Here is a 24,709-nt window from a genome sequence, read left to right as displayed (position 1 = left end):
TGGTGAGTAGAAAGCTATTATATATATACCAGCATATGTTAAATACACATTTTGTAATTTGTAGTGATACATTCAGAAACTTTACAAGCATAATATCTACACATCTGGTAAATTAAGTTACCATTTTCTGACCCCTAGTTATACAATCACTCTTAATTATAAATAATATAATATATGTTCATCAATCAAGTGTCCTCACACAACTGATACAGCTTTCAGTAATGGCCCTTCTAGGAAAGTTTTCAGCAGGTGGCCCTCATATCAATGTTTACAGCACACAAGACCACAAATACATGGGCCTTCCATTCCAACTTCACATTAATGACAAAGTTGACAGCATGAGGCCCTCCTATTTGTAGGAAGGTCCACAGAAAGACTTGATGGCCTTGAATATATCATCCATCACTGCGGCTGGCTTAGTGAATTTCAAAGTGGGGCTGTGTGCATCCTGCTGGTCTTCAAGATCCTTTAGTACCTTCAATGCTTCTTCTACAGTAGCACATGCAAACAGTCATAAGGGAAAACTTTCTTAATCTTGTAATAATTATTTAGCTGTTCAAGAAGTTCTCAGCTAATACAGGATCCCATGCTTCATTAATGGACCATAATCTAATCTACTTTAATCCAATATACACCTTTAAATTGGGGGGAGTGGAGGTATAGCTCCTACTCATTCTTGACCTCGGCACTAGATGGGGATAACTTTATACTGTATTATTTCTTTAGTGAAGATGAAAGCAGCTTGTTCCTCAAAAATGCTGGTAACCACCTACAAGACTACACAGTGTTACAACCCAAAAGAAAATAATCTGAACTATCACATCTGTGCAAGTCACAGATTTAACATTTTTTAAGAGGTTTTGGTCTCCCATTCATGTTACAAGTTTCTTCCATCTCAACAGTCCCATTTTATTTCAACTATACTATACTAAATTCATTACATTTATGAAATGCACATAAGTTTTGAGAGTGTGGAAAGTGAGTGTAAAACTTAATTCTCGATAAACTGACAGCTATAAAAGGAATTGTTACAAACAGCCACCAATCACTGTCTTAACCCTTTGCAGTCTCTGTCGGACTGAGTCCGACATTTAAATATCCGAGTTCCAGTCCGATGTCGGACTGAGTCCGCCACATATTTTACGCATTTTTACGTCATCTGGAGTCAAACTGAGGTTGGCAAACAGTGTCAGCATATCATTCAAGCCTTCTGCTTTGCAATAGTTCTATCCAAGTTTTCCTGGTAAGACTTTGTGTACCTTATAATAGTGATAGGAGGCAGGAGAGTAAAGTCGTTTTATTCTGACACATGTCGAAGGAAGCCAGGATTCCACACCAAGTGTTTTGCCATACATCATATATTAAAGGAATACCATCGGGTGTGCAGTTGTCATATTTACTTAGAAGAAAAGTCTTTTATATCTGATAAAGTTAGAAACAAATATCCCATCTTCCTAATAAGAAATTCTATTTTTTAATTATTTATGGCGCATAGAGTAGTCTACCACTGACATGTGCATATTCTTTCATCTTCTTATCAAGCATTCTTTGTGTGTAGTGACTTCGTTTACACTTGCATTCTATTTCACTTTCCAGGTGTTGATCTTGGTCTTGAACTTTCGAATACAACCAACGCAAAAGAAGCACAACTCTGAGAATATGAAATCCAATGCTTATACATCGTATATCTGCATGCAATATGAGACGTTTAGACGTTGCCAAAGTCATATCTACCGACTTGGACTTGCTTTATTCTCTACCGAATGACAGGAAGCAGAAAGGCACCACTTATTACGCATCTCACTAGCGACAGTGGTACAGTCCATGAAAAAATTACACATTGTCAGTATTCAAACAAGAGGAATTGTGATCCTCTCAGAACATTCTTTTACCATATTTAGCAACGTGTCTTCCATTTTATGCAAGTTAAAAAGGAAATCAAAACAGTTCATAATAGTAGTTGAAAGTATACAGCTTAGTGGCATTTAAATAGACCAGCAGAGAGGGGTAGTGGTATTTAAAAGGGACCGCAAAGGGTTAATGACACCATATATGTACTGCACCTTCATATGTATATGCTGAAGGAAACTGATATTGTGTAATATGCATTTCTGCAACAGTGATTAATGCTTATTACGTGTATGGAATTTCAGGTGAATCAAAAAAGAATCTGTTCCTGCCATCTGTTGAGAATATGTTGAATTGTGTATTGGCAATGTTTCATTTCCACTGTGACCATGAACAAAGATAAAGAAAGACTTTATATTTTTCTTTTTTGCAAAGGTGTAGGATGCAGGTACAATTTCATTTCAGATATAAATAATTAAAATAACAATGGTTACACAATTGTAACAGTTGACTTTCACTATATTATGGTCTCAACACTACTTACCTTCTTGCTCACCGAAGTCCATGAACTTGAGGTTGTCAATAAGACCATGAATAAGGACCTGGTATTCCCCCTCTGCATTAGCCATGAGTAATCCGACATCTGCGTCTTGGTGCACCAGTCGATGTAGGAAGATAAGTCCCCTGCCCAGCACATGCCTGATGTCACGGAACAACCTATCATCTAAACAGAGGCAAGTGTGAAAATTCAGGTTTTTAAGCAAACATTCTACAATAAACTTAATTAATGTGTTCGCTTTTGTTTAAATGCTTCTTCTGTTGTGATGTAGTCATAACAACATTTGAATCATATTCAGGTGATCCCATGTACAAACCATGGCCTGGAGACAAATTACCAATATTTTTTGTAGTTATCCTGACATCCTTCAAACAAATGTCATGATAGTATTCTAAAACAGGTCAGAAATGCTTCCCTTACAAACTTCCAGAGTGATTATTCACAATCAACCTGTCTTCCATGATATTATCCAGTGGGTAAGAGGCTGAATGGTCCCAAGAACCAGTCAGTGACAAGAAAACTCCTCCCTGTACCAGAAATAAAATCCTGATCATCAGCCCATAACTTAGTCAATATACTGATTGAGCTATCAAAGCTCCAAAAATCCTGGGGCATAGCTGTGTAGTGGGTTACGACCACTTTTTTCCATATCAATCTCAACCCAGCATTATCAGCGTAATGCAGAAGAAGAAAGATCAGGGTCACATTGAAACAATTTTACAAATAAGAAAATTTAAGATTCATGAACTTGCAACAACCAAATGTTTATATACATTTAAAACAATGTCTTTCTTAGGTTAAGTATTCAGATTTTGATGGGTTATGGTACTTACAAACTACCAATGACAGGCAAAATGTATTCTTGACCTCTGACAGAATCTTGCCTTCTCTTCCCTTACCAGAAAACAATTCATTTATGTTATGTACTGTCCCGCGCCGTAGCCGCGCGGTCTGAGGCATCATGCTTCGGACCGGCGATACGAAATGCACTCTGGTTCGAGTCTCGGGGGAGAAGAAATTTTCTCATGAGCTTTCGACCAGTGTATGGGTCCGGTGCCAACCCAGCATCGTGAGGAAATTGGGGAGCTACAATGAGTAGCGTAATCTGGTCATGGAAACTAGCAATGGCTGGGGGTTCGTCGTGCTGACCACACGTCACCCTATATCTGGTTGGATGATCGTTCACCTCTACTTAGGCATGTGAACGTGAGGCCAGCAGTCAAGCTAATCGGCTTTGGCTCTCTGGAGCTGTTACGCCACGGATTTAATTTTTAATTAATTTAATGTTATGTACTACATAACTGAAGCCACAACTCACCCTGAAAGTTATTGTTCCTAATATGTGAGTAGCAGAGATGAAGGAGCATGATGGTAGCCTCTATGATACGTGCTCTACACTGGCAGTCACGCACCTCTGTCTCGGGGTCGCTGGAGCCAATCCAGTAGGGTCCCTCCTCCTGCTGTCTGGAAACACACACCAGCCACTTGATGACATTGCTTGCCAACACCACATATTGCTTGATACCGGCACGCTGGACAAGCAGGATCCAACACAGCAGGGCTATCATGCACGAGTCTGCAACATCAACATCCTACGTTGCTTTAGGCTATACCAGCACGCAATTTACGAACCACACATTTCACATTTCTGTTTTGTAAAACTCAACTATTATACAAACAAAGTATGTGACATTTATTATATAAAATCCTTTCACCTCACAAGTTTCATTTTTCCATTTCTCTCTCATATCTAGGCAACCACACAATGGTATTTTATAATGCATCAAGCGATCTTCGTAACTGTTTAATGTATAAAATGTTTGTTATGATGTGCTATAACGGTAATGAATATAAAAGCTGTGTTATGTTACATCCGTAGATTGTAATAATCTGAATTGTAAAGTTAAGCAAGAATGATTTAATGCCCGTTTTTTGCAGTCTGTTAATTGTCATGTGTCGATTAACAGGTTGGCACGAAGAGATATTACAGAAGACTGGAGCAATTTCGTTATTTCAGTTGATATAGTTTATTCTGTGAAAAACCTAGGTGAAGAACAAGCACTTTGAAATGATAACATTCTTTTTTGGTCAATGGAAACATTCATAAGATTTCCATCATAAACAATTTCATTTCAGTACAAACTATTTCAAGAAGAACCTAATCATTTTAACACCACTACACAGTCACACTTTTAAATGACAAATATAAATGGCTTTACTAAAGAAGAGTAAATTATCATCAAACAAACAGAAAACAAAACTGAAATTAAGTGAACTTACCTTTGCCAAAATATTCAACTTCTTCATTAGAACCGAGATCATACTGTGGTTTCCCTATAATGTGGAAGAGGCACACAAATTGAATGAAATGTTACTTACTCCAATGCACTACATTACAGGAAATTCCTGACAAGCAGACTGGCAACAAAATCATTCAACAGAAATATCACTAAGGTAAACTCAATTAGCCCTTTATATACATATAACCATTTAGATAAATATACATACTGACACATTTAGAACTGCAATTATAAAATTACATTCATTACTCACTACTTTCTATTAGGAAAATATTCCTTTTCGACATATGCCACTTTTTAAACGTGTGAGTGTGTAATTAAAGTTAATGAGTTAATGATTATAACTGAAAGCAGTACCTTTAACAAAATACACTACTCCAATTGTACCACCAAGATAGGGGGATGGACCTGCAACAAATAAGAACTATGTATTAAAGTGTGTTCCATTAGTATGATGTGACCCAGATACCAGGAGCACCAACATTCCAATCAGCGCACCACATCAGTGAAACTCAATACTGTCTTTCAGCTAGTTAATTTTCATGTCCTTTATGGAACCAGAAAATTCTCTGCCACGTTTAGAACAGCTGGTCATTGTCCCACATCCTGAGCCAAATTAAATCAGTCCACACCCTCTCATTCTTCTTCTTTTTCTGGTTTAAAAATGTTTGTACATTTTCTGGTACTCTTTACGGGTCCCCAACCTTTTAGTTGGCTTGATCTATGGACATTCAGTAGGACTCCTTGGATGAGGAATCGGCGCGTCACACAGCAGGACAGCACAACACAGAAAAACATCCATGGCTTGAGTGGGATTCGAACCCACGGTCCCTGCGACCAAGCGGCACAAGATCCACGCTCAGACCATGCGGCCACTGCGGACCCCACAATCTCATTCCGTATCTTTAAAATCCATTTCAATAGCATCCTCCCTGCCCAGGTACTCCAAGTGGTTTCTTCCCTTCAGTTTGTCTGGCCATAATTCTGTGTTCATTTCTCAACATTCCTAAGCAAGCTACATGCCCTAATCACCCAATCTGAATTAAAATTGTGTAACGGCTTCAGCTTTTGTAAAACTCGTCAATATAAAGAAAAATTCATTCAGCTGTTCTTAGGTTATTCTTTAGTGATAGGGTGATTTTAATTGGCACTCCAGTGGTTGCAAACATGTCAAAAATTATGCCACATAATAAAATAGTCAAAATAAATAAGAGAACTTATGCATTTAGGTTCTATTTCCCAGATTACAAAATAAGTCTTAAAATAAAATTATAATATAATATAATACAACAATCAATCAATCCTTTTCAGTGTTTCCTTAGCAACATTTATCAACTACACAAGAACAGCAAACTTTGAATATGGTTTTCACACAAGACTGTAGCAGAACATCAGCCGAAACAAGCCAAAGACAGAACCATTACACCAACGAGAAGGTCTACAGGCATGTTCAAACTATCTTCTTTTTCCATGAAGTCTTCATTGGAAATCAGATGTTACATGGCTAAATGCCCATTAAGACTTCATTGAATTTAGTTGCCATGAAAGCTATAGATCATACGTTATCATCTTTTTGTGTCTCTTTTCCTTCTTTGCCTAAATGCTTGTTCAGTTATGTTACTGTATGATCTGTGTTCCAAATGCTCTCTGATTCAGTCCTGTATTTTACTTAATTTTCCACTTAAACTAAAAATATTTTTTTCATTTCTTCTGTGATCTATTAATCTCTACCACGGAAGAGGTCTTATAAATTTAATTTCCATCTCCGTGTTCCCAACAGCAAATAGTAGAACAATACATACCAGTGCCACGACACAGTGTCTCCATTATGCTTCGGTACTCGCCGAGCGAGAACAGGAGATCAGTAAGTTCCATCAGCACATCCACAGATGGGCGGCATAATATCATCTCTCGCACTATCCTCGCCAAAACTGGACACCTGTAGCACAGAAACTCAATACAGGGAAACCCATTTGCATTAATGAAACCCTGACTTTATTAGAAATTTCTCTCGTTCTAACACAAAGTGAAAATTAATGTTAAATTACCTATAATGAATGGAAAGTGTCTAACATGAGAGGGATATTTCTAGACTTACTGAGCAACTATTAGATTTGCAACAGGGACCCTGTTCTATGCTGTTACAAACATGACTGCCACAAGAGGATGAAAATTAAACAAAATTAAAACAAAATAAGAGCAGAATATTCTAGCAGACTAATATAAGAGGGTTCTCAGGTTCAGCTTGGTGTGTTTTCACTGCAATTATAAGCTATTCACTACTCTTGAAAAAGAGAGAATATTAATTTTCCAATAATGTAAAAATTTAGTAACTGAACAACTATAAAATGAGGAGACAGTGTACCTATTAATGTAGCAATATCAACATTTTGTAAACAAGAGACCTCATGTCGCTCAATTATTGAAAAGCCTGTATTAGCACTCACCTGTCTTCCTTGAACTCAACTCTGCATGAGATGGCCCTTAAAAGACGCGTCACTCCAAGCAAAACGCCACTGAATTTCACCGACAATCTCTGGAACATAATTCAGACCAGAAATGATATTGTGATATGGCTAGGTGCCTTAACCTGGATTCCAGTTAAGTGTCCTTGGGGGAGAGAACTCAACAATAGCATAACTAAGAAGATATATTGGGATCCCAATTTAGTGTTCAACTTGCAGTCCCAGTCTAATTACCTGTGTTAATTCCCCCTTTATTCAACTTTTCTCTGCTCAGTATACACAGACACTATTCCTAGAGAAACATGAAATGTATCATGGGATATGAGTAAAACTGTGTAGACTAATCACTGCCATTAATGCAAAGGCCTTTAGTGATGACGGTGATAGCCCACATTTCTCACAACATGAATTCCTTGGATAAATAAGCACATACAATAACACACACACTGATCGTTTCTAACAAGGTACAAAAACCTGAAATAAGAGGATAATTTTCTGGTGTGAAACCAGACAATATTATGAGATATAAGGTTCTCATGGCAGTGAAAATGTCAATATGTACCGGCCTTCTGGGTAGTAATGCCATGTGGACTTGCAGGTATATACCATCTTCAGGGCTGAAGATGGAGAGAGTACATTTCTATGAAATGTTAGTATCTACCTAGAAGTCTGCATGGTATTATTACCTATAAAACCAGCACTGTACAATATCAGTTGAAAAGTATAAACTGTAAAGCCCGCCATTATGTAATTTTATACTTTCCTTCTCACTTTCACTCTCTTAGGTCCAAACATTCTCTTTGGCACCCTGTTTTCAAACAGCTTCAATATATGTTCTTCCCTTATGCTTATAACTTAGTACCACAGGCTAGTATCTCATGAAAAATAAGAGGAAACACAGACACCTTCCTAACCTCACAAATGAAGAGTGTAACTCACCTTATCACATATAAGTAGAACAATGTCATGCAGCGTCTCAAACAAGTCTATTGCCCTTGCTGTCTGCCCCTTCCTCGTACTTTGTGAACATGCCTTCTCCGAAGAAAGCTTCGTAATCCTGGCAACCTTCATCTTCTGATTCACCATAAGATCCATCACAACAGGGAATTTACTTTTTATTGCATTTATTTTATCAGCAGCCCAATATCTCCTGTTCCTTATATTATCTTTCCTTCTCCCAGCTTCCTTTGCGACTATCTTGTGTTTTGAAGCTTTAAGCTTTACTGGTAAAGGTTTCTTAAACATATTATCACCATCCTTGGTAGTTCCTGGTTGATCAATAGAAAAAAATTCTTCACTTCCATCTGATTCTTGCTCTTTGTTTGAAAACTTTTTCATTTCTTTTAACTCAACCTTCATTCTCAAAGCACTTTTTGATTGTGTAATTGAAACCAATTCATTGCTTGGGTCTGGGAAAGGTCCATCAAGTGTAAATTTTCTTGCTGGAACTTTCCTTGTAGCTGTATTCTGATCACAGTTCAGGTTGTGTCCAGACACAGCAGATGTACTTGGCATATACTGCTTTGATATCCAGCTTGGTCCAGGTTTTGTAACCAGAGAATTCTGCACAGAAATCAGATTCTGTGATGGAGATTCCTGACCAACCCATCTGAGTCTGGCCTCTGAAGCAGCTTTGCACCTTTCAAGATATTTCTTGTAAACCACTAAGGGATTCGGAGGTCTGCGCGAACCTTTAGAAGTCCTTGCAATAACAGGCTCATACAAAGTGGTCTTCTGCTCAAGTTCTGTTTCTTGCTCTGCTTCTATCCTCACCTTCTCACATTTTGCAGCTCGGATACTTGCTCTGGCTCGGCTGATCGCTTGGTTTGTGAGTATTCTTTGCTCGATGATCTCCCTCACTTTATTTGATATTGGTGCTTTTTTCAGTTTAGATGGATGCACTGTCTTACAAGGTTCAAGCCATTTTCTGTGAACAGGTTTAGCTTCAGAATGCCCTTTCTTTATAAGCTTTTTTTTAGTGACAAACTTCTTACACCGGATCATACCTGCATAAAAAAGGAACCCAGACACTTGGAGGTATCAATTAGTAAAACTTTGTCAGTACAGGTAGCCCTCGATTTACGCCAGGGACGTGTTCCTGGACAAACTGGCATAAATTGAAATTCTTTTATAATGTAAATAAATGGGAAGTCAATGACATGCGTTCCCAGCAACCAACACTGACTAGTAATATAATGGCAATATATTTAAAGCTCTGAAACAATGTAAATAAAACAGAGGGAATTTAAAAAATATATTTTATACACTTACAATCGGCAATTCGTTGGTCCTCGCGACTGACTGTGATTCTTTCATGTGATTGATGTGTACAGTCATCTCTGCTGTTATGTGATAGCTGCATTCAGGTAAAACACTGACCTATAGAAAATCGCGTAGTAAAAATAACCCCGGTACCTCCTCAGAGATTAAATTAGTCCTTTGAAAGTTTAAAGCGCCAGGAATGAAATTGCAGAAGAGCAAACTCGCATATGCAAAAGTTTGCACTTCACAAACAGCTCTTACCAATTCATCGATCTCATTGAAGCAAATTCGTGTTAACGAAACATACGTAATTGCAGAGATGACTGTATTTATAATTTTTATTCAAAATCAGTGATGTAAGAATTACGAGTTAGTATAAGAATCAGTACGAGAAACATTGTAAAAAGTTATAAACAATAGTAAAATATATTTTTTTCACTTTTTGACTTTCTGGTTTCAAAATCGGTGTTATTCTGAATCAGCGCAAATTGGACCGGTGCAAATCGAGGGCTACCTGTAATACAATTTCATTTTGCACATTTTTAAAGTACTGGGATGGCACAACCACCACCACAAGTGGACTTGACAGGGCATCCAACACACATGGAAGTAATTATAAATGCATTTTGGTCAGTAAATCTGAAGGCAAAATAACAATGAAAGATGCATGCACTGTCAGAGGAATAATGAGAAAGCTGATCTTAAGACACAGAATGTGAGGGTTTGGATTATACTGAACTGCCCCAGGATAAGGTCAAAAAAGTGGAGGTATGTGAACATGGGTTACACAAAAGCAGGGAATTTCTTGACAAACTGAATAAGTATCAGAACCAGGTGTAGCATGGAGTTGATTCATTAGTGAGTTTGTTACCCACTCAACCATACCATGGTGTAGCTCATATCAAAGGGTGATAATAAGCACTTCATCCTACAGACATACCTGACATGTACTCAGCAGCATACTCAGACACCAATGCCAGTGCTCCCATCAGCCCCAGAGCTCTGCGGGTCTCCACCCCTTGCTCATTCTTGAACCATGGTCTGTAATACATGACAAACCAATCTTTACCTACGAGAAACAATAAGGAAACTTGAAATGCCAGTTTGGAAAAAAGCATAGTTCTTTTACAACTGCACTAAACACATACCTGGCCGTCATGATGCTAAGTTTGCCCCCACACAATGTTCCTGCAGCTGCCGATACCTTCAAGTCTTGCTCCTTAAGTTTATCTTTGTTCTCTGGAGGTTTGTGAAGCTCCAAAAGATCTCGCTGTTTAACCAGCATCAAGTAACACTGCCACACCACCTGTATTCAGGTAATGGATAAGGCGAGAGGCCAAATTTTGTTTGCTGAGAGGAAATGAGATTTCTCTGCCATCACGCTAACCTAAACCAGTTCCAATAGGCATTGACTATAAGGCCACCATACAGCACATCACGTAATTTTAGAACTCTTAATCAGAATGAAAACTAAAAACTAACAGGCATTTTTAATTGCAATTAAATAACTAAAATGGAATTAGTTGCGGACAAATATCGTTACATATCTTCTGACCTCAAACAGGAGTGAAAAGGAATTTTCCAAACTTGGTTGGCTCATCACTTATTTAACGATAATTTCTCAAATGCAGAAGTTATATTAATTCTACCCATTATGTTACATGGGTGCAAAACCTGATTTTATGCTCTAATGGAAGAACACATATTGTGGGTGTTCAAAAAAAATGTGACAAGAACATTCATACTAAAAGGAGTGGAAGTTACAAGAAATTGATGAAAATTACATAACAAGAAGTTTCATACCTTTTACTCTTCACTAAAATTAGGGGTCATAAATCAAGGAGGATGAGGAGGGCTGGACATGGGAGAAATGATATATGCATATAAATTTCCAATTGGAAAATCTTAATAAAATACATATTAACCTTCATTGATCTTATGCACACTCCAACTGGCCATGCATCATAGTACCATACCGCCAAACCATAGCCCTGGAGTTAAAGTACTGCTGAAAGGTACATAACGTGGGGTTTTAAATTCCCTGTTGCCATATGACATCATACAGTAAGTCAACATTATATATTTCATTGTATTTTATTCAATATAAACAACAAAACAAGCCTTAAATTAAAGTTATAGATAAAAATAGGATCTGTATTATATGAAACATACTCACTTCTTGCATTATGAGTCCTCCATTTCAGTTTAATACGAGATATTTGAGATTCATGTCACTGAACTGCTTTGAAAATGATGCATGTTTGACATATGTAAATATTATTAAGTGATAAAAGTGAACATATGTGATTTTTAAGAAAGCCAACATTATAAAATATGAATCACATAATATACCCATATGAAATGGAATTAAATGTTCCCAACAACTTTTTTGGTACAGTCTTACCATGCCAAATTCAAGTGAAATCCATCAACTGGTCTGGGAAATAAAACATGAGACAGACATGACATCTATTCTCTTTACACATTTCACACAAAGTTAAATTAACCACCTTCCTGAAAATTTTAACATCCTTATTCTGAGTAAAGTTCCATCTAAAGTCTAAGGCTGTAAAGTTACTGAGGATTCAATATACCTTTTGTATGAGTCGCTGTGCACTGTTTCCAGCCAAAGAGTCCATGAGTACCAGCTTGCTGATTGAGGTATGAGTCACATTAACTGTGGACCCTCGTGGTGTCAGGTTCTCGCCATATTCACCTGAAACAGCCAGCTATCAGGTTTAAAAACTGACATTAGTGAATACAGCGCCATCTGTAATCAATATCATTTTCATCTTCCTTCCTATATACCTGACCGGTTGTGGATACTACAAAATAAAATCTTTCCAGCGTTCCTCCCAAGCATCCACTTCCTTTTTAGTGTAACATTTTGCTAATATTATTACAGGTCATTCTTTCAACTTTCCAATTTCTTGCATCTTTTATAGACCCATTTAATCATAAACAACAAACATTTCAGAGAGCAATGACTTCCTGTACCAAGTACATATATGACACAAGAACGCACATTGTATTTTACACTTCTTTCTTTGTTCAGATGGTGGCCTTCTGGGTTGTAACACCATGTGGTCTTGTAGGTGTTTACTGAAATTTCAGGCAACCAAATTGCCTCCATCCTATCACAGAGGCAATATGTTCTACAACATCGCTGGTAATCACCCAAAAGATTATTTGGTGTTATTGTCAAGACAACAATCTGAACTGTACTGTCACAGAAACTTCAAATTCTACATTCCTTCTCTCTGTCCTCCTCCCCAATTTGTGATGTAGTCTTGCAACAGAAACGAATACAATGTCACCAGCATGGAAATAGAAACAAACACACATTCACACATTATGAAACTAAAATTCACAGGTGTATTAATGTGATACGAAACAAATATCTTGATGAAGAGTTCTGTCTTCTGGGTTGTTGCGCTGTGTAGTCTGGTTGATGTTAACCAACGTTCTGTCATCAGGGCGATGAATCGCCCTGATGACGGAGGCAGTATAACCTCTGAAATGTTGGTTAACATCGACCAGACTACACAGCGCAACAACCCAGAAGACAGAAATCTTCATACTCACCGCTGTGAAAACCTCAAATCTTACAAATATCTTGACACATGCATAATTTAAAAGGACTATAGCAATGGTGTGCAGTCCATACACAATTAGCCTGCATGTACTTTCATAGGTTTCAGATTCCATAAAAACAGGGAAAATCTTAAGAAACTTAATATACACTCTGCTAAAAAAATTCCCACAGTTAAGGAGCTGGTTACATGCTGTAGTAAGGAATTCCACTCACCAGATGACAGTGGTAGTTGCCTGATACCTAAACAGGAATTTTTTTCTGTGCCACGCACTGGCTTCTCAAAGAGAGCTGGTGTCACCAACCGAGACAGCATGGGGCCTGAAACAGATGAACTCAATTATAAGCAAATAAAAAAGAATGGATAATAAACAAAAACTTACAATATATACTTTCTTTTGCATACCTACGTCTGCACAGGGAAGCCAGCAGGAATGAAGAATTGTGAATGCAAAATTTGTGGTTTTGGTAAAATTTGGATTGTGATCCTTCATATTTTGACCCTTTGTAGTCTTGTATGTGGTTACCAGTATATTGATAGAAGCCCATCCTGAAGATGGAAATGGCAAGTTCCAACAAAACGAAACTACACTGTCATAACTTAGAAAACTACAATCCAAAAATTGTGAATACATCCTCTGGGAACAAATTTCCACTACCTCAAAACTGTGAGATATGATTTAGAAGTTCCATATTGTAATGTTTATGATTTTAATACACATAAAATACAGACATCACATTTCATTCTACAAAACTATAACTGAAATATATAAAATTAAAAATATTTACTGATAATACTAATAAAGCTGAAAGAACATATAATTTAGTATAATTATTTTCTTTATATTTTATGTCCACTGCAATCTAAACAACATTTTAATTGTCAATAATAGTGCTACAGATTTTGCTTCAAGTTTCAGGAAATGTCTTGACACAGGTAAGACACTCTACCACAGAATTACTTACATAACAAACCACGGAACACAACCTACCTTCAGGAACATGGATCTCAAATCTGACAGGTTTCAAGGAAGCCACTGCAGTCCCTATCTGCAGGGAGGAATTTCCCTTCACTGGCAGTCTGAGGCATGGAAATAAAGTTCAGTTTTATTTTAAAATATAATATTTTAACACTGTATTATTATCAAAACAGGTAAAATGGCATAGTAGTTTTGTGCATGTGCAGTAAAATGTTTAATAAAAGTGGGTTGAGTCACATGTTATGAAATGAGAGGATTGTTATGAATAAACACACAGTGGCCCAGAACTCAGCTAGAACTGAGTGAAACCACAAAAAACTCAGAGTAGCATATCTCCAGCCAGGATTCAAATTGGGTACCTTGCAAAAACAAGTTACGCATAATACCGTAATACACTCATCAGTAAATTTTTATCGTTATAATTGTTTATTTCAAGAATAAATTTATGATATTTATTTAAATGTGTCAACATAACATCATTTCACTTTACAATAAGTTGATCTTGAAAGATTAGTTCCTTTAATCTGAATGCAGTGAAATCCAGGGACAAAGGCGAAGGACATGGATCAAGGACATAATTTAGATGAGTATGATGAATTAGCTAGAATTATGATTACATGTGGGAAACAAATTTAAAAATTCATAAAGCACTGTACATTTAACAATATCTAAATTCAACCATGTGCCAGATCAAATTTCTTTACTGGTCACTCTAGATAAAATCAAAATATAGATGAGTAGTAAGAATCATACTCCAGCCAATTTTACCCACGCACACTCCTGAGAAATTCTGAATTAGCGGTATACAGACAGATACCTGCGCTGGGTAATAACCGGTAGCAAATCTACTTACTTTTTGGGGAATTTTTGTGGGGTTTGAGAAAGCTGTGGCTCCACTAGCTTCACTTTGGTCTGTGACTCCAACAGACGACATCTCTCCTCCGCATTACCAACCTCAAGAGTCTAAAACCATATAAACATGTAATTCACTACCTGGTTATATTAACTTTTAATCCATTAATAAAGAAGAAGAAGAAGAAGAAGACTGCTACATTTGGCCTCGGAGTGATCAGAAAAAAGAGAGATAACGTACGATTTGAGGTTTTTAACGAGGAGAGTCCAAAGCCGTCTGCTTTCAGAGAAAACACTACATTGGCATTATGGACTAGCCAGGGTACCAAATTAATTTACATATTTCCTGCAATGAAGATTAATAATGTAATAACCATAGCAAGCCTAGAAAGAAAGATACTGAATGCAGAAACAGAAGCAACATCACTTTCATAATAACATGACCTAACATTCCTCTGACGTTTATGCTTAATCAAAGTATACCAAGTGTTCTGGTGTGGTATTTTTCTTTCTTATTCATTCTTATATTCTTCACAGTTCAGGACAATGATACTATTTCTCTCTTAACAGTGAAAATTGTATTGTAATAACTATTCTTAGATTGTTTCTCTTATCATACAATGAAAAAAATAATTTGTTTTCTTTGTTTCCACCGACACAAATTTAAGCATTTTTTTTTTCTTTTTGTGAAAAATTATACTGCCACTACTCTGTTCTTACAAAAGTAGAGCAAATGTGCCTATTCTTTACCCTGGTTTCTTTAATATAAACTGTACTGAAGTAGCAGTTACCAACAAATCAACCTGCTGATGTAATGTGGTGTGAAGAATATCTTAGAAATTTCGGTGTGCACCAAAAAAATGCATTTCCAATCTTGTAATACAGTGAAACCTCGATGCATCGTTTTCGGCGGGGGTGGGAAATAAAAACGATGAATGCGGGAAAACGATAGATGCGGGAAAGCATTAAAAATTTAAAAAAAAACAATGTTTCTCTTTCAAAGTTACTTCTTTTTACCAAAAAAGTCTTTAGTGGACAACTGGTTTGTCGAAACTTTACGTTTTAGACCAAACAGAGCACTTTCCACGTTCAAAGTGTTTTCCTCGTCACGTTCACTAATATTAAGCGCATAAAAGAACGACTTCACTTTCGCCAATGCAGCGTGTGCTTCGGCAAAACTCGGCAAAGCTTCGGGCTCGCATTCGTCGTCTCCCTCTTCCTCACCACTCCAACCCCCTTTGCGGACAATAACAGGAAGAATGGAAATACTATTACTGCCGAACTCAACGAAACGTAGCTGTAGAAGACCCTGAACCGCTGGAAACGAGATGAACCAGAAGAATGAAAAGTGCCGCCAGCCTTTCCTTTGTACTTGTAATAAAAGCATTTGTGAAGAAATTCACACTGCACATGCCATCTGGCATCGCTGGAACGAAATATGAGTGCACCCTAATTAAAATCGTAAAATTTCTGACAATGAGCACCGCCATTCACTCCAATATCACCCCTGCACCGCTGACCCTCATTCCAAAAGAATGTGCTGGTTGGGCGACATAACAGGTTACCGCTACTGCGTATTCCAAAAACATTGTGCGTCTTTCGGTATTAATTTATCTCAAAACCCAGCATTTTAATTTCTCAGAAACGATCATTGCGGGAAAATTGTGGGCCGGGACTAAGATTTTTGAACGATCGATGCGATAAAACGATAGTTCGAGGAACGATAGAAGCGGGAAAATGTAACATTATTTTATATGGGATGTATTCGGGACCGAACAAAACGGACGATGCATCCGGGAAAACGATAGTTCCGGGAACGATGGATAGAGGTTTCACTGTATTAATCTCATGTCTACTCCTAGGTCTCGTAAGCTGTATATTTTTAAAGGTTTTCAGACTAAAATGTTGCATGAATTTCTAACTTCCTCCATGAAGCTTTGTTGTCATTTCATGATATTCTACAATATTGTGGCTGTAATCCATACACCAACCCCAAAGCTGGAGGACCATCTGTTACTGACTGACCAATACTATCTCATGTAAATGTCCTAAAAATACTAAGTAGAAGGAAATCTTCCCTAATTTATACAATAATTATTTTTCTCTTGCAACATCACAGTAACTTAGCAGCTTATAAAACAGATTATGAAAATTAATTCAAATAATGATTGTTTACTGTGAAGGGAGAGCATGCATCACACCTTGAACTCCAGTTGTGTTTTCATCTGCTCTAGTTGCTTCTGCAGGTCCTTCATCCTGTCCCTGTTCTCCTGTGCCTGGGACTCTATCTCCCGTGCCTTTGTTAGCCGCTCTGTTTCAACCTCTGCGTTCTTGCAATTTAGCTGCGTGCGTAGAATTGACACCTGTGAAAGCAACATACCAATTTAAACAAAGCTGCAATGAAGTTTTTTCAGGCAATCCACAGTGTGAGTGTGCAATCAGTTCCCACATTTCAGAGACAAATACAAATTTTGGCTTCGGTTTTTACCCATTGTCAATTACTGTTACGGAGGTAAAAGTAAAGTTTGTCCCACTATACGCCATGTAGGCGTTTGGGGTGAGAGGAGGTATAGCTCCTCCCTTCCTTGACCTCGGCACTAGATAGGGGTGAGTGGTCAGCATCACGCCCCGGCCGGCTTTACCCCCGGGAAAGAACCCCGGTACCCATTGTAGAGGAGGCTGGGTGGGCCCCAGAGCCGGTCTGGACGCAGAGGCTAGAGGAAAAATCCTCTGCCCCCGTCAGGGATCGAACCCTGGCCGTCCAGCCCGTAGCTAGTCACTATACTGACTGAGCTATCCCGGCTCATACTGTTACGGAGGTAGTTTCAATGAAAAGGCCTGCCTGTACTGTAAACTGACTGTGGAGACCGAATTCTGATGTTTTGCAAACTGATACAGGGTGGCGCACGAAATGTCATACCATTTATTTTACATATAACACATTTTTATTTTTATAAAAGTAGTACAAAACTGGTATAAAATTAATCACTATAGCCTGGAAAATTGTTCCTAATGAATAACGTGTTCAATATGACCGCCGTTTTGCCTCACAACCTCTTGCAAACGAACCCTTGTGTTCGTCACCACTTTTTGACACAAGTCTTCAGATAGCGCACGGCACAACTGCACTATGCGGGCTCTGAGCTGCACTACATTTTCTGGCCTCCTTTGGTACACTTTCTCTTTGAAGAGGCGGCCACATTTTGCCCATTTTTCTTTGATGAAACCGTTAACAAAGATCAATACAAAGACATGTTGGAAAACAGTTTTATCCCCCATCTCTTGGCAACAGGTCTCCCTATGCAAACAAAAGTGGTTCATGCAGGATGGAGCCCATCCACACAACTGTGAACGTGGTTCTTGATTTCCTGAACGAGACGTTTAATCTTCGTGTGATGTTGCATCAGTTTCCTGAACATCATGAGGGCAGCAAAATGTGGCCGCCTCATAGCCCGGACATTAATCCGTGTGATTTCTTCTTGTGGGGTTTCTTCAAAGAGAAAGTGTACCAAAGGAGGCCAGAAAATGTAGTGCAGCTCAGAGCCTGCATAGTGCAGTTGCGCCGTGCGCTATCTGAAAACTTGTGTCAAAAAGTGGTGACGAACACAAGGGTTCGTTTGCAAGAGGTTGTGAGGCAAACGGCGGTCATATTGAACACATCATTCATTAGGAACAATTTTCCAAGCTACAGTGATTAATTCTATACCAGTTTTGTACTACTTTTATAAAAATAAAAATATGTTATATGTAAAACAAATGGTATGACATTTTGTGCACCATCCTGTACAAGATGTTCAGTGTTCAATCTGAACACAGGATTAAACTCACCTCTCCCTCCTTTGTGAGAGCATGGTCTTGCAGCTTCTGATAGGCCAGTTTGAGCTGCTGTAACTCACGAATGAGTAAGTCCTTTTCATCACGATCATTGACTGCAAAACAAATATCACTCTTGCAGGACAAATTCACTTGCTTCTAAATGCTACTGAAATATAATATAATACAGTAAAAGTAAAGTTTGTCCCACTACGTGCCATATAGGCACTTGGGGTGAGTGGAGGTATAGCTCCTCTCTTTCTTGACCTCGGAACTAGATGGGGGTGAGTGGTCAGCATCACACCCCGGCCGGATTTACCCCTGGGAAAGGACCCAGGTACCCATTGTAGAGGAGGCTGGGTGGGCCCCAGAGCCGGTCTGGACGCAGAGGCTAGAGCAAAATCCTCCGCCCCCATCGGGGATTGAACCCCGGCCGTCCAGCCCGTAGCTAGTCACTATACTGACTGAGCCATCCCGGTTCATAATACAATACAGTGAAGAAATAATATAAATATGAAAAACTTCAAATACTTGGGAGAAACACTAGAATTTATTACATTCCTGTTTTTTTTTAACTGTAAGCCTGATAATACTAATTTTCAAGTTCTCGTACATGTAGTGAAATGTTATCTCTCACTTTCAGGAAAGAACACATTAATGATATTCAGGACAATTGTGCTTAACAGACAGGACATATCAAGAGAAGTGAGAAAATCATATAATGAGGAACTTTATAATTTTTACTCTTTACAAACAAAGATTAGATGGTCTGTGCATGTAGTATGCATGGGGAGATGAGAAAAGCATATACCATTATTGTAAGGAAACTTAAAACAGAAAAATCAAGGAATTTCTTAATAAGCTGAGCTTGTCACAAAGGTCCCCGACTCTTGAAATTAGACAGATAATAAAGAAAATGTCATAACTACATGCTTCATGATTTACAGTATACTCGTCCTAGTGCTATCAGAATGGGCTTGACATATGGTGTCTAACACATGTTATGCTTCAAGGCTTTGATTCCAATTGCTTATTTGTCACTATTTTATATTCTAACACCACCAATTTCAAATATCTGGTGTTGAAAACACACTGTGCTCGTAGAATCCCAAGTAACTCGGAACCCGCATACTAGCATGTGACAGCCAAGTTCTTCGCTCTAACTCATATCCCAGTATTTTGCTCACTGCTGCTTCAGTGGTATGCTGTTGCAGTAGGATCGACATTAAATGGGATTTCCTGTATATTAGTATTCTTTCAGTGCATTTCATTACATGATGTAAAACACAGGGCATAAATGACACTCATATTACATACTGTTTGCTCACTGTGAAATGGAACTCACAAAAATTTCCACGCAACTTAAATTCTATTTCTTGACTTACACTGCCTAACAAAATTCCAACTTCTGATATACTTATGTTTCTAAAAACAAAAGAAACCAACAAATAACCTTCAGTTACAATATGATTTTCAAAGCAACAATTTCAGAAAAGAGTAAGTATAGCATATGAAAATTATATGCAATATAAAAGTCTCTATACACCAACCACAATAGATCATGGGTACTTGTGCGTTATCGGGACACATCACTTTAAAAATAGGTTAGGTTAGGTTAGGTTAATGTGTGTGGGTAAATGACATATACTTGAAAGTTATTATATTTTATTTCAATAAATGACAAATTATTATATTTTATTTGGATATGCATGAGATGTTAATTGTTGTTACAACCTGTCTCCGGAGGCCAAAATTCGCTTATAGATTTTAGAATCATTTTAAAAATATCGCCGTTATCATTTGTACCCCGCCACATGAACTCAGCTAAATATGAATCCAGATGATGTCGGGCCATGCCTCATTCGACTCTCCCGTTTTGTGTCCCGATAACCCACAAGTACCAGATCATGTTAGGGCTAGCAGAACAACCTTCTTTAAACAATGTGTTCATTAATGGAGAGAGGGATGGTATGTTAAATGCAAATATTCACAAGCACTGAATGAGATAAGGTTTTGGTTTCATACGGTGAACTAGGAAGGACAATGCAAGAAGCAGTCATGCATGTCACCATTCTTTAATTGCACCTGCTGGCATCCAAGCAAACCCTACTCAGTATTATTCGAGACAAATGGTAATAATTACCTGTATTTATGTTCTTTATTGAACTGACTGAAGAAGATGAGGTTGTAGCATTTCCTGCCAATGTTCTATAGTTTAATGTAGCAGTATTTCTTTGTGCTATCATCGCCTGTCCTGTAGATGATGGAATGCTTGTTGGCAAAATCTCGACATGTTTTGATACAGATGGAATCTTTCTTGGGAATGTCTCTGACCATCTTGAAGATGTAACATTTTTGGTAAAGGTTGCAGTTTGCTTTTGTTTGCACAGCTGCACTGCAGATTTTTGGAACTGCTCCACTGTTGGCTGGACTCGGTGACATTCCTGTGCTTGTGGCTGCTCTTTGCTTGTGGATATTTCTGGGATGCATGTCTTTGAAAAGAAATGGTCTGTTATACTTAGATTTTATAAACAAGTTGCCAATCTGTGCCCCATTGATTAGTATCATGATATGACTAATTTACCAAACAACCACTCCTGACTGAGTTACACTTGCCTGAAATTCATGCTGCCCCCCCCCATAATATTATAAAAAGTAAAATAAAAGAAGAATTGGAAATCAAATGTACAAAGATCTGAGGTTCTCAAAGCAGTGAAGGTATCAACATTAACCTTCTGGGATGTGTTGCTGTAAAATCTTGTAGGTGGTTAACATTGTTTCTGAGAAACATATGATATGTACAACCATTTGTGGTACAAACCTGAGATAATGCCTGTGAAGCCAGGATAAAACATTCCTCAACTGTATTGGCATCCAGGTCCTCGCCCCAGACATCATCCTCAACTCTAGCTTGCTGTGCTGTATAGTTGTCACCCAGTCTTGCTTTTTTGGATGGAGGAAATGAACCTTCACGGCCTCTATCTTGCAACGAGCCTTTATGAGACCCAATCTTATAAATGTCATTCTTCCTGAACATATCGTACAATTTCCTTTCATGCTGGGATTTCTGTTTGGAAAACAAAATAAAAACAATATGACAAGTGTGATGTGAAATAACACAGTCACAGTGAACTTCAAGGTTTTATTCTGGAATTCAACCAGAAAGACTAAGAAATACCAAGAAGAGGAAAACCTCTGTTAAGATACCTGGTAACTATGCTGAGATTCAAACTGAGTACCTCCCATATCACATCACTACTACATCAGTCTAATTGAAGAAACAAACTATCAGCATGTGAAATGGATTTTACTCAATCAAGACTGGGTCCTATGGCACACAATTGGCATTGGCCTTTGGGTTCTGTAGCAAGAAAATTTTCTTGTTCAGCTGCATAGCTGTCAACTGCTCAAGGAAGGTCCTACACCATGTAGATTGTTTAACCATTATGGATCCAAAAATATTACACATACTTACACAGAAAATTTTTCACATTAGTTCAGTACAGTCTTTAATTTCTTGATTGCAAGATCAAACTGATGAGTATCATAAGCACATTTCCATGGGACTTCTGTAGCAAATACGAAATTCTGTAAATTAGTTTTTGGAACCCTGAAATTAATTGCAAAATATCACAAACATATTCATAGATAAGTATCATCTCTTTCAGCATTAATGTTATCAGTTTCACAACTAATTGAACAATGCAGTGTCAACTGTATAGATTACACAGTGTTAAATGACAGGATGGCTGTGGATGAAGAACTGCAGAGCATATACATGTGAGAGTGGTCTGTTTAAGGAGTTATTCCAACAACTGCATAGAAGAGAGGAAAATCACTAAAATATCAGAGGACAGCTAGCTTCAGATGCGGCACCTAAACCAATGACCTCCTGAATATAAACTAAACAGCACTGTTAGCAGTGATGGTGCTGACAATAGTGATTCAGACTGAGCAATACCAGTGAGTGATCAGCACTCCTGCTTCATATTCAGATCATAAATTTTCCTCAGTTTCTCCCAACATATGCATATTCATAACTGGAAACACTGAACATATGGCTTACTATATTGTCTAAAGAGCAGGGTCTGAACCTGTGACTTGAGTTTTGTGCAATCCACATTTATTTCTTTTGTAATAATGTCATACTGTATGATAAAAAATAGTTACCTGATACCATCAAACATGATCTGTCAATATCATCAGTATCAGACAGTGCCCATCATAGTGACCAACTGTTCTGGTTAATCAAGAACTATGACACATCATGTTCATCCTTCTCAGGAGGGATGAACGTAAATCACAATAAATTAAACCTGATATCAAAAGATTACACAAGCAAGGCAGTGTCAAATAACTCACTAATGACTGATTCTGTAAAAGGAAATATTTGAGAAATATGTGCCTCTGCATCCACACCGGTTCTGGGGCCCACCCAGCCTCCTATCCAATGGGTATTGGGGTCCTTTCCTGGGAGTAAAGCGTGGTCAGGACATGACACTAACCACTCACCCCCACCTACTGCTAAGGTTAAAAAAAAGTAGGAGCTATACCTTCTCTCCCCCAAAGTGCCTACAAGGCATATAGTGGGACAGCTTTACTTTACTTATATGAACCTAAGTGAGACTTGTGATCCTCATCACAGCAAAGAAGGCTGTCTTCAGAGTTATTATACTACATAGTTGGTCAAATTTTACCAACGTTTCAGAGGTGCTTGCTGCCACCATCATCAGGGCCATGAGTATTTCTAACAGACTACATGGTGCAACAACCCAGAAGACAGTCGTCTTCAATATGTGAACCTGTTTGCAATAGTAAGAGGCTTAATTAATCATCATGAAGTTTCAATATATTGTCTTCATTTATAATCATGCAGCCCACAAGTCCATAAGCAAGAGAGAATAGGGCCCCTAGGTCTGGAAAAGGTTTAAATCACCTGGGCTTAAATGTTAAGTCATGTACATGTATAAACAAATTGACTATAGGCTAGGTATCCCAGGAAGGCATTTAACAGACTTCGAGTTAAGAAACGGTTGCACCTGGAAGGCTTATCCATACTCATTTTAACCACATGCCAAGAGATTATCCAGCAATCAATAAGAATTGTAACTCCTTAACCTACAACATATGTAACGAATTTAATTTCGAACTCTTACCTCAATACCGTAACATAAGAAATAATAGCACATATTCTATGCCAAAAGTAAGACCAATCTAACTTTACGTTTTTAAACTATGAACTGCAAATAAAGTACGCGTCCCTAAAGATCGAAATTCCCACCGCCATAAGTAACAGCTCGAGCACATAAGCATTTCATATACATGACTAGTTACGTCACAGATAATACCCAGAGATAGTCGCCGGGGCGAAAGCAGTAACATCTAAACTTACATGATGATAGTTCTGCTATATTATGTAATTTCTAATTACAACAATGCGTGTAATGAAGTGCTTTACTTGCCCTAGTATCGTTAATTTATTTATTACATCTGTGGTTTATTCAGCTGAGCTTAGATTGTAGAAATGATACACCCACATAACTAACACCATGGTACAGGGCCTTCCTTGACGAGTTGATAGTTGTGTAGCTGGTCATAAATTCCCATTGTTTACAGAAGTTCATACCTTGTTCATAAGCAGCCAGTATTAGACACAATCATGAGGTAGATGAATCCAGTCCACACCTTTACACCCTGTTTCCCTAAGATAGATTTAATATTATCCAATTCCCCATGCAACAATATTTCTATATACATTTCACATTTATTCCTTCTGTGGCATATGTTCTACTCACCTCATCCATCTTCATTTAATCACTAATAATATTATGCAGAGTTAAAATAATGCTTCCATTATTATGCAGTGCTTTTTCAACATTCTCCTGATACTTTGCATTTCATAGGCCCAAATATTCTTCTCAACACTTTGTTCTCAAACTCTTTCAATGGGTGTCCTTGCCAGAAGCATAAGAAACAAATTCCTAAATGAGAGCAAAGTTAAATTATCTTTTACCAGAAACTTACATAACAATATGTCT

The 24,709-nt window shown here is 37.9% G+C and overlaps 1 protein-coding gene across 5 annotated transcripts; it reads right to left on the bottom strand.

The window, feature by feature from the left end:
* Positions 1 to 24,000, bottom strand: LOC110836976 (uncharacterized). Of its 5 annotated transcripts, none has more exons than XM_022078740.1 (20): positions 23,828 to 23,999; positions 22,147 to 22,281; positions 21,493 to 21,738; positions 20,815 to 21,163; positions 18,687 to 18,787; positions 17,060 to 17,221; positions 14,860 to 14,969; positions 14,019 to 14,107; positions 13,243 to 13,347; positions 12,029 to 12,150; positions 10,583 to 10,740; positions 10,375 to 10,475; positions 8,112 to 9,178; positions 7,155 to 7,243; positions 6,510 to 6,646; positions 5,065 to 5,115; positions 4,688 to 4,741; positions 3,726 to 3,983; positions 2,393 to 2,572; positions 1 to 489 (listed from the first exon to the last, which is right to left on the bottom strand). In XM_022078740.1, the coding sequence occupies exons 3-20, from the start codon at positions 21,706 to 21,708 to the stop codon at positions 350 to 352; spliced, it is 3,489 nt and encodes a 1,162-aa protein (XP_021934432.1). In that variant the 5' UTR covers positions 21,709 to 21,738; positions 22,147 to 22,281; positions 23,828 to 23,999; the 3' UTR covers positions 1 to 349. The 5 variants fall into 5 exon arrangements, 4 of the variants coding, with proteins under 4 accessions (XP_021934432.1, XP_087207420.1, XP_021934433.1 ...); XM_087351294.1 differs by having other exon boundaries at positions 22,147 to 22,240; XM_022078741.2 differs by having other exon boundaries at positions 345 to 489; positions 3,820 to 3,983; positions 23,828 to 24,000.
* Positions 24,001 to 24,709: the final 709 nt, after the last annotated feature.

Source organism: Zootermopsis nevadensis, unplaced genomic scaffold (assembly GCF_977971745.1).
Source record: "Zootermopsis nevadensis isolate Lab colony 2312 unplaced genomic scaffold, Znev_1.0 Znev_ptg000002l, whole genome shotgun sequence".
In the NCBI taxonomy this organism is placed as follows: Eukaryota; Metazoa; Arthropoda; class Insecta; order Blattodea; family Termopsidae; genus Zootermopsis; species Zootermopsis nevadensis.
The sequence above is the reverse complement of the archived record's forward strand: the minus strand, read 5'-3'. Positions and strand labels throughout refer to the sequence as shown.